This window comes from Kryptolebias marmoratus, linkage group LG3 (assembly GCF_001649575.2).
Source record: "Kryptolebias marmoratus isolate JLee-2015 linkage group LG3, ASM164957v2, whole genome shotgun sequence".
Classification (NCBI taxonomy): domain Eukaryota; kingdom Metazoa; phylum Chordata; class Actinopteri; order Cyprinodontiformes; family Rivulidae; genus Kryptolebias; species Kryptolebias marmoratus.
The window spans coordinates 1,173,505-1,184,679 of NC_051432.1; the positions used below are offsets into that span (position 1 = coordinate 1,173,505).

The 11,175-nt window shown below is 38.8% G+C and overlaps 1 protein-coding gene across 1 annotated transcript; it reads right to left on the reverse strand.

The window, feature by feature from the left end:
- Window positions 1-2,123: 2,123 nt before the first annotated feature.
- LOC108245302 (rho-related GTP-binding protein RhoU-like) lies at window positions 2,124-7,748 on the reverse strand. The gene is made up of 4 exons (XM_017432094.3): window positions 7,447-7,748; window positions 5,787-5,845; window positions 5,644-5,673; window positions 2,124-3,540 (listed from the first exon to the last, which is right to left on the reverse strand). The coding sequence occupies exons 1-4, from the start codon at window positions 7,715-7,717 to the stop codon at window positions 3,052-3,054; spliced, it is 849 nt and encodes a 282-aa protein (XP_017287583.1). The 5' UTR covers window positions 7,718-7,748; the 3' UTR covers window positions 2,124-3,051.
- Between the last annotated feature and the right edge of the window lie 3,427 nt (window positions 7,749-11,175).

Sequence of the window (11,175 nt, forward strand, 5' to 3'; positions counted from 1 at the left end):
GTTCGAAGTCAGTGAGCTTTTTTGCTTTTGCCATCAGGAGGTCTTGACAGTGGAAAGACTTGACAGAAAATGACATTAAATCCAGATTTTTGCACAGCTTTTGGCTTTTAAAGACTATGGTCTTAAACTTTTGATCAGCTGAAAAAATCATGTTTGAGTGTAAATGCAGTTTGCAGAAAATTCCCTGCTCAAAAGTTCTTGTCTCTTGCACTGACTTTTTCCTTTAACATTGTGAAGCTCTACTTAGAACCTTCTTAAGATCCAATAGTGCAAAATGCAAATTCTTGCAATTTTTTGACTGGTCTTAAGATTTTGATCAGGAGTGTATAAGGAGCAAGCTGTCACTTCCTCAGTGACTGAGTGTTAGTCATTCGTGGTAATTCCTAGCCTCAAGCCTACAAATCTCTGGATCCTGTTGTCCTGTGCTCTTATGAGAGATTACTTAAATGTGTCTGTGTTTCCCAAGTTGGGTCTTTCTCCTGGAAGCTCCAAGTCTGGTCTACTTGCCCAAAGCCTGCATCTGAATCAGCCAAGCCTGGATCCCGTCAGAACTGGCAGCTTTCCTCCTCCCTGGTTGAACCCTGTCCGCTTTCTGCCTCGCTCTTGGAAGGGACCCCTGTCGCCACCGCAAGACTGAACACATTCCTGGAATACCCCCACAAATGATCCCACACCTACCTAGTAAGCAACTTCAGTTTCAAGCTAAACTTACCATTCAAGTGCAACCGCTAAACCCTGTGTTCCTCGTAAAGTGCCCCACCATGAACCGTGCTGAGGTGCCCAGACTCCTGAAGAAGATTGTTCCATCACTTTCATTACCTGTGAAATAAAGAAAGCCTCTAACTGCTTTGGTCTCCTGAGAGTTCTCTGTATGTGGGTCAGACAGATCAGTAAAACTAAGACAGGATGAATGGGTGAATGATTGTAGTGTGAAGCACTTTGGAGCCCTCAGACTTCATAAAGTGCTATACAAATGCAAGCCATTTACCATTTTAAAGTTTGAAATAACCCAGTCAATATGGGTTTATGAGATTTGTGACTCAGTACATTCAGTTTTTATTTACATTTTACACAACATCCCAACTTTTTTAGACTGTGCTGTATAGCACACTTAATAAATCCCACAGAAAGTGAAAACATGAGTCTGTCATCTGTATCTTCAGCAGGGAGACACTTGGAGATGCAAATGTATCTTGCTTACAGTCATTATATGTAAATATATTTCTTAGGTCAAGTTGTTCTGTTAATGTGATAAATAAAGTAAAAATAATAATGAAATAAAAAAACCTAACTTTATCTAAAACTACTATTGAACAAAGTTCATATTTTTGATGAAAAAAGCCAATTTCTGGTGCCACCTTCAGGTCAAAGAACAGTTTATTGTTGTTGTTTTTTGTTTGTTTGTTTTTTTTTTTCATCCAACCATCCATTTTCTTTATCTACTTTTTCCTGTTCAGACAGCGGGACAGCAGGTGCCTTTCTCCAGAGGTCATTGAGCAAGAGATGAGGTCCATCACAGGGACACACAGAGACAAATGAGACAAACATAAATTCAAATGCTCACTCACACCTAGGGACAAGTCAGTTACCAGTTAATCTAACATGGATGTTTTTGTTCTGTAGGAGGAAACCGGAGTACCTGGAGAAAGCCCATGTGTGCACAGAAAGATCATGTAAACTTCACACAGAAAGGCCCCAGGTAGGAGGCTCTGTGATGGTGTTTATGGCATCTCTTTGACAGCTGCATCCTGCAAAAAAGTCCACCAGAGATTTTAGAGCAACATATGCTACCTAGGACTACATCTTTTCCACAGACATCAGCCATTGTAGTCACTTGTTGAACATCTTTTTTTGTCATTACTCATTTTTCAAAATTTTACAATGTGCTTGTAATGCTACATTTAGCTTTTAGATACTATTCTGTTTTTATTTAGCTTTTAGTTATTTTTGCTAATTTGAGCTTTATCGTCTATTGTGCTCATTTTACCTACTGTTTTGTTAAGTTTTTGCCTTAGCATAGGTGTTGCTGCTTTTAGCTACTATTTTGGTGATTTTAGCTTTACCATTGGTTTTACTGTTTTCAGCATCTGTTTTTCTGATTTTAGTTTCTTTTCTTTATTTTACTTTTAGCATAAGCATTGCTGCTTTTGGCAACTGTTTTGTTCATTTCTGCATGTGTTTTGCTCCTGTAAGCTTTTAGCATCTGTTCTGCTGCTTTTAGTTGCTCCTTTTAGTTTTTAGCTGTTCTGCTCATTTTAGAATCTGTTTTTTTATTTTATCCTGTTCTCTTTCTTTATCAGTTTTAGCTCCTTCAACAAATTTTATTTAGCACACAGCACTCACTATGTTATGCGTTCTGAGTTTTGAGCTTACACTTATTATAAACATTTCTAATCTTTCAGTTTACTAAAATAGTTTATGACCCAGTTAAATCTAGAGTAAGATTTGGTTAAAGGTTAAATTTTGAGTGATTGTTAAAACTGACAGATGTAAGTGCTGTACCCTCTGATCTAAATGAATGCATATAAATCCTTAAAAAATATTTCAAGTTGTCAATATTTTCTCTCACAGGCTCTGCAGAATGAAATAAACCCTTCAAACTGGAGCAATCAGCTTGTCTTGGCTGTTCAAGTTGTGACACCTCAGCAGTGAGGAAATGGGCCTCCATATGCTGGTCTAATCCAGTCCAGGTGGTCCTGTCTGCTTACATTAGAGGAGCCTCCAACAGGTCAGCTTTAAATCAGAGCAAAGCCATGTGAGGTGGTGATCTTGACATTACAGCAGAATCAACTTTTGTGAACATTCTTTTCACACTATAGTTAAAAAAGTCATATTATAAACTTTAATCAAGGCTTCTGTGAGTTTACATGATCATCAATAAGAATAAATGTGTACAAAGAAATAACTTATAAATAATCTAATTATGAGTAAAATAAATTCTTTGTCAGGTTAGTGTGGAAGATATATGACATCTCTGAGCCTTGTCAGGTCTTCCTGTAGCTGTCTCCAACTTCCAGAAACAACCAGCCTCAGAGTGAAATCTGCAGCTTTTCATTTGATTTCACAGCTCTCTTCTCCCATCAGACAGTTGAACTTCCTCCACCAGGTCTCTGAGAGGCTCTTGATCATATCAGGGGTCTTCTTCCTCAGAGTTATACGCTGCAGCTGGATGTTGTTACTGTCCATCTGCTGGAAGCTTGCCAGGATGGCTGAATCAAAAGTGTCTTTCAGGTTCTTCTGAGTCAGGGCCGAGCACTCTGCAAAGCCCACTGCCCTGAGCTCCAGGGCCAGCTGCCGGCCCTCCTCTGTGCTCACCGGTCGCTGCTGGTTCTGTGCCAAGTGGATCAGCACCTGCACGTCTTCTCTCAGGTCCAGCTGGGTGCCGACCAGGACCAGGGGCGCGTCGGGACAGTGTTGACGGATATCAGGAAGCCATTTGCTGGTGAGGTTGCGGAAAGAGCAGGGCCGAACCACACTGTAGCAGAGGAGGAAGACGTCTGAGTTCCTGTAGCACAGCGGCCGGAGTCGCTCTAACTCATCCTGCATGGAGAAACAAGCAGGTGGATGTTACACTTCTGGATTACTGTTAGCTAAAGCCATGGAAAAAACAGAGCAAAATTATGAACCACTCTACATGTGCTTAGATTTTTAATTTGTAAAAGAAATCAGTGTGGATTTTTTTCACACACAAACCTGGGCAATGTTTTATCTTTTAGCTAACAAAAGTAAAATTGTAAGATACAGTACATTTATTTGGAACTATTTTCAACTGCAGAGAACAATAGAATAAAATGAAAGCTCCTTCACTTTTGTCTTACAGAGCCTGTTGACCTTAGCCATAAGTCAGAGATCATCAAGTAACTGTCAGGATCTGGGGGTTTTGGGGGTTTTTTGTATTGACTTTTTGGTTTCTTTAATTCTGTTATTTGGTTCTTGTGTTTTGCTTTGCCTTGGTTCAGTTCTTGTTTCTTGTGTCTTTGTTTCATATCATCATTCACTTCTCCTCAGTCAGTCTCTTGTTTTCCTGCTACGCCCATCTTCACCTGATCCTAGTTGTTATCACTCACCTGTGCCCACTTCACCTAATTGCCCTCTGTTTTAAAACCCGGTCTCTCCTCCACTCACTGCTGGTTCATTGTCGCTTCATACGCTGTCTGGTTGTCCCTCTCGTCTTGTGTTTCAGGTTTGCTTGTGTCTGGTTCCTAGATTCTGTTATGTTTAGTTTTGCTGCCACGTCAGCCGTTGTTTTTGGTTATCTTTTATTTTAATAAATTAGTTCTTGCACGAGTCTGAGCTCTGGGTTCGCCTCCTTCTCCATCCACATGACAGTAGCGGCCCATGGGCCACTTTTCACCTACAGTTATGTATGTGTGGGTGTGGATATGGTGAGGGAAGATTTTTTAAAGTTGCAGCTTTCCAGATCAACTTTACAATTAAAGCTCTTACAGACCATAAATGTGCTGTTTCCTACAAAACATTTTCCACTATACTGAATATATATTTTATTTAATTTATTATTTATTTATATAGTGTTAGATATTGTACACGAGAACATTCATAGCCTAGGGTAACTTGCTGCACGTACCCATCCAAATAAAAACAGAGTAAAACTTTACACTTATTAAGACAAGACATAAAAATAAATTTGAAACAAATCACAATAACAACATCAGAAAAATGGCAGCAAGTAAAGACTACAAAACTGCCCATCTTTAAGAAACTGCTTTTGTCCTAATCTAAAATGCCACAAATTAGTAATCAATTTTAAACCTACAGGGACGGAATTTCATCTGTTGATCTCTGTTTGTCCCAAAGAGGTTTTACGCCAAAAGGTCACTGAACACCTGAGGAGACTGACCACTGAACATTTAAAAATATGTTTAAGGTCCAAGATGACTGCCACATTAATATTAGCCAACACAAAAATGATTATATCTCAGTCGATTTACAAATATTGAGCTAAAATTTGTTGTGGTAGTAGCTGGAAGTCATTCCCAACACATATTTTTAGTGTGACATATTGTGATAATGTTGCACATAATATAATTTTTAAGGTTTGACCAAAACGGCTAAAACCCATTTTTCAACATAACATCATTAAACACTGGTTGCTGTTGGCAAAACGAACAAAAATATTTTTTAGTCAGTTTGGTTTGAAACTGTCCAAATTCTAAATCTACTTTCAATTTTTTGACTTTGAAAAAGACTTTTTAATGCTTGTAGTGAGCTTAACTGAAGTGACTTCAGCTGCTGTCTTCTGTTCATAACCTTTAGCACAGGTCAGTTGGATGGGTCAATCAAACAACTGCTTACAGGTGAACATGTTTATCCATCCCATCCCTCCTCGTGGTTTGGCAAAGATTGCCTGTTTGACAAAGGCAGACTTCCACTAGCTTAAATGAGAAGGTATAATAATAGCTCTGATATGTATACATTAGCATTATGTCAGGCATCAGTTTGGGATTTGGGGGCCAAAAAAAATTATTTCGTTTTCAACTTCTAAAAGGGCCACATAGCCCCATGGGCTGCTTGTTGAATGTGCCTGCTGAAGGGTAACAGAAGACCAGGGGGCGTAGGAGATACAAAAACAGAAAGATTTACCAACATGGATCAATAAAGACACATTGATTAGTGATTACTTACGTTAACTGATCCATCAACGAGTCCCCATTTCTTTGCAGCCATGCAGAACAGGACAAAAACAGTTTTGTTTAAAACTTGTTTAAACATCTTTGTTTGTCTATTGCATCCAATAAACAAACAAAAAAGAAAAGTTAGCATCTCACCTGTCCAGCTGTGTCACACAGCTGTACTCTGACTGGTTTTCCATCAACCACAACCATCACTAAGGAAACAAAAAAAAGTATTTTACTTTAACACTGGATATGACTTTAAGGGTGAAATCAGCTAAAATGGGCAACGATTTGCTTGATGAATTCAAAAACTCCAGAGTTAATATGCTTTATTAAGTCCAATTATATTTTTACAAATTAGAAATTGTCTTTAGTAAATATATAATTTTTAAAAATGGGAAAAGTATAAATGCTTTGGAATTATAATAAATAGGATATCAAAAAGTGGCCTCCTGAGCCACAACAATGTTCCGGTAAAACATAAAAAAATCATCTCAGATGAAATTTTGCTACAATTCATAGCAGCAAGTATCTTTGTTTGTTAACAAGAAATCAGAGGAAATCACTTTGTGGAATGAAAACTATACTATGCAACACTAACAATACTGTACTAACAAATACTTTTTGAATGAGAAATGTTTTAATAACTCATATTATTAATTGGTGTTTGTATGTGTGTTTAGGTGTGTGACCCATTACAGCTTCATGATTCAGCCAAAATGGGCCAGCACCCGATGGCAAACTCGATATTAACTGAGAAGTTGAAACATAAAAAAAAGGAGTGCCCCCTGTAGGCCAGTTGCAGTAAAAGTTTAATGAGACATTTCCTGATTAAAAAATAAAACTACACCTCAAACATTTTTTCAGGAGTTATCTTCTGTTGATTCATATAGTTCTGACCTTGCTGCTATAAGGTGTCATATTAATGTTTACTAACTAAATAACTGTGTGTAGCTGTAATTAATTATAAAACACTTCAAAAAATCATTTGGCATCATTATTTTATGTAGGTGTGGAGACAGGACTTTCTGCCCCATAACACTACTTGCAGACCCTGGCACCAAAATTACTGTGTAGCAGTGCCTGTACACAATATATTACTACTTTTGTACAACTGAAGAAGACAAACATGTCTATCTATGGTCTTGGATCAGTTGAAACAAATAAATAAATAAATAAATAAATAAATAAATAAATAAACACAAGCTTCTATTTGAATTGTTAACACTTTTCATTTTTCATAGTAATTTATAATAAAGCCCAGTACATACTGGGCACATACCTGGCACTTACTTGCTAAGTACCTAGCACACACTTGGTACTTGTTTGAAATGCACCACGTAAGTAACTGACATTTACCAAACACTACTGGGCATGTACCTGGTATTTACTGGGTACAAACCGAGTACTTACCTGGTTCATACCCTTATATCTAGTTGGTATGAACCTAATACTTATTTAGCTTGTACTGGGTATATATCTGCTGCTTTTTTGGTACAAACTGGGTATATACCTGTAATTACAAGGTATGTACCTGTTACATACCTTGTATGTACCAGGTACGTACCATGTAAATGCAGGGTAGTCCTGGTATGTACCAGTACTTACCTGGTAGGTAAGCCAAAATTTTAAAGACATCTGTTGCTCCAACCTGTTTTAGCCCTTTGCTCCAGTTACCTGATGACCCACTTTAGCTGAATTCTCCCTACAAGCTTTGTTAAAATGTGCAGATCAGAGAACAGACGCCGTAAGCCAAAGTGCGTAAAACCTATGCGTAAAGCTCAGAATCAGCTCGGCTTGAGTCAGGGATTACCGGTGAAGTTGTCAAACGCTGTGGGAACATATTCTGTGGGGTATCCGTTGGTGGTGTAGCTCACGATGAGGCTGGTCTTCCCCACCGCTCCGTCTCCGACCAGAACACAGCTCACCCTGCGCTCAGGAGCGGAGCCGGACCGCCGGCGCCTCCCGCTCCCAGGAAAGTCCCGGTTCTTTAAGCGCCCAGACGGGACCTGGGGACAGTCTGAGCCGCCGAACGGGTCAGACACCCGGCTGGGCTTCTGCTTCCCGAGCTCCTGGGGCAGCATGCCTCTGCCTGCAGACAGAACCGGATTTATTCTTCAATATGTGACGGTTCAGATGCGCTGCTGAGCTCCTGCTGCTCGCTCCATCCTCCTGAAGTCGTTCTGTTGTTTTGGTTTTTCAGCTGCAAACCTCGGGAGCTAAACAGTCTTCAGACGTGTTTTCTGTGAGCTGTAGTTTCTCTGCTCAGCAGGAGCTCCTGATTGGAATTCTCCTTACATCTGTCGACTTGGTAAGAGGCTTACGGAGCTCTGCACCATATGATGCTCCAGGGCTTTCCAAGAGAAACCATACAAGCTTACTGAAATCCTTTATCCCTCAGAGGAAAATATGTCTCCTTCTTTAACCAATTAAAAGATCGGAACATTGGTTTTAACCTTAACATTCACATATTGGCTCTTTCTGAAACAAAGTTCAGACGGTCATTACTTTTTTTTGTTTGTTTGTTTGTTTGCGTGTATTTTATGTTTTTCGGTTATTATTTTTGACCATTAAATGTTTCAGCAACTTGAAAAGGTTTTTTTTTTTTCAAGTAAATCGTGGGGGAAGACTCGTTAGGACGAATACATATTAATTCCAGGCATATATTGAAGAATTGTAGTCCATCTTACAATAAAATTAGATGAAGAAGAGTTATGTCGCCCTCTAGTGGTACAATCATGTCATTCGTGCTGCATGCAACACATGAATCATCGTCTCTGACGTAAACATGGGGTCTAGAGCAGCGACAGAGACACAGCAAGAAGCTTGGAGTTAAAAATAGATTTAAACGTCAAAACATTGGGGGAGTAGGCTGCTGTGCATCCAGCAAATGAAAAGAAACACCTACAAACTGATAATGTGTTGTCATTCTCTTACTCTCATTAAAACAGACAGTTCTGAAAGAAATGTAACAAAATTCACAAGCCCTTTGCTCCTTTTTTAAGTTCTGAAATTCATTTTAAAATTAAGTCAACATTTGGAATCATTTTTGAAGCATTGGTTTAAATGATTCTGTGACGACATGCATAGAATATTCACAAAGTTTCATGCAATAATTTATCCATCCATCTATTATCTGCACCTTCGGGGTCACAGGAGGTCTGGGGCCTGGGTTTCAACCTGAACAGGTCACCAGTCCATCACAGGACCAACACTGACACACAACCATGCACATTTATTAAGGTACATTTACCATCTTTACCTAACCAAAAACCTGTGTTTTTGGACTTTGAGGTGAAACTGGAGAAAACCTACACCTAGATGGGGAGAACATGTAAACTGCGCACACAAAGGCTCATAAACAACTGGAGTCACTTCAATGCAAGATGGCCGCCACCGCTAATCAACCTTAGCCAACACAAAAATGGCTATAACAGTCAATTTTAGACATACTGAGCTAGAAGTTGCTGTGGTAGTAGCTGAGAGCTATCCCCAAAACATCCTCTGAGCTCTAACACATCTCACAATTTTGTATGTGATCAAGCATAAGGTCATTTACAAGGTTTGAGCAAAACAGTTATAACTCACTTCTTGTCATAAGTTGATCTTTGTCCAAAATTCTGGCATGAAAAGTGTTGAGTGATATGCATTCCTTCAAGGAAAGCTAGCCCTTTAAATAAATGATATATAAAAAATCTATTTATTGCATAGGAGATGCAGTTTTTCACACTAAATTCTTTGCTGTATTAAAAATAAACATAAAGATAATTTATTCTACATTTTATATATCTGCCTTATGTTGTTACAAAATGAATAACTGAACTTGTCTCTCATCACAAACAATATAAGAAAGAGCTCCCCAAGCCTTCTGCACCTGTGTGTGAAGTGTGTCTCTCCAGGAGGCTGCCAAACAACAGCATGGTGAGGCTGAAGCGGTGAGTGTGTGTGTATCATCAGAATATTCTGCCATCCATTTAACTGCACCAAAAACTGAGTGGGAGGAAGACATAAAATGTATGTATAGACACAGTGTGCTGCTTCACATTGCAATCTGCCTCAGTGCTGCTACCTGTTCTGCTCAATTGTTCATGTTTGCCACAGAAATCAACAGGTTTTCTACATTTTTCAGTTGGGAGTCACTATTTGCCACCTAATCTGTACACATTAAATAGAAACGCAAAATAAACATTTAAAAGATCCTGGTTATTTCTTGTCTTTGGTGTTCGTGAAGTGCATTTTGAACTTATGTATTTTAATACTGTGTGACCTTTGTTTTCATAATACATTTTTTTCACTTAATGTGTACTCCAATAACGTTCCTCGTGATTGGACTGATGTTTGCATTCAGAGTTTGTAGAGTGGTATGTACCCGGTATACATCAAGCAAGTACCAGGAAAATACCTGGTTCATTCCAAGTAAGTAACAGGTATGTACCAGATAAGAACCTGTACATACCTGACACATACCAGGTACATTCCAAGTAAGTAACATGTATGAACCTAATACATACTAGCTTTTTGCTTGGTACATGCTAGATACAAACCAGGTAAGTAACTGGTAAGTACCTGGTACATACCAAGTAAGCACATAGTAAATATCAGGTACATTCTAGGCAAGTAACAAGCACATACCAGGTAAGTACATGTTAACAAGTCACTTCATTATACAGGCTTGTATAATGAAGTATCTGGTATGTACCATGTACTTCCTAGGTAAGAATCAGGTATGTACATAATATTTACCGAGTTGTATCGTGTATTGCTACCAAATCTTTTTATGTGGACTTCAGCAGAAGCTGGAGCAATTCTACTGTCATAAAAAAATAAAAATAAACTTCTGAACACCTCAAACACACTTCTGTTTAGTTCTACATCTCATTATTGATAATATTATTGTATCTTCAAACACTGAAAAGCAAAAGTAACACTTTACATTAGCAATATCTGCAACATAAAAAACTCCAATTGTAGACATAAAAAATCTTTTTTTTTCTCACCACATTCAAGTTCCATATTTTATTTTGTGTTTTTGTCAAAAGATCTCCTTTCATGTCACATGAAACATCAAAAACATACATAGGAGCAAATTGTCTGTGGCTTAAATCTGCTCAAAATAATCTTGAACCGGTCACCGATGTTGCTGCTTAACAGGATTAACTAGAAGTCAGTGAGAAACAGCAGACATGTTCTGAATGGATGGAGACATCGGCTGGCTCCAGGAGCTGGCACAGCACCCATGAAACCACAAAGCCAGTCAACACACATATATAACATACAAAGCTACTTTTTTACTCTTGTACAAATAGTCCACCCCCACCCCCACCTCCACCTCCACCCCTTTGCCCACTCACCACCCTCCAACATCTGATACACTAGACACCTAATCAAAATCTTTGGGGACCCTGGGCCTCCTTTTGGTGTATGCAGGAATAGGGGCTGATCCCACCTCTTCACACACTCCCATGCACCCACACACACGATTACGTGAAAGCTGATTCACCAATCATTCTATAGTTTTCCTGTTTTTTATTTTTCCTTACAT

Excerpts from the sequence above, each read along its gene's own strand:
- LOC108245302 (XM_017432094.3), bottom strand. The coding sequence starts at position 7,717 with ATGCTGCCCCAGGAGCTCGGGAAGCAGAAGCCCAGCCGGGTGTCTGAC. Across the intron at positions 5,846-7,446 it reads AGCGTTTGACAACTTCACCG|TGATGGTTGTGGTTGATGGA; the intron begins GTAATCCCTGAC and ends TTGTTTCCTTAG. Across the intron at positions 3,541-5,643 it reads TCGTTGATGGATCAGTTAAC|GATGAGTTAGAGCGACTCCG; the intron begins GTAAGTAATCAC and ends TTCTCCATGCAG.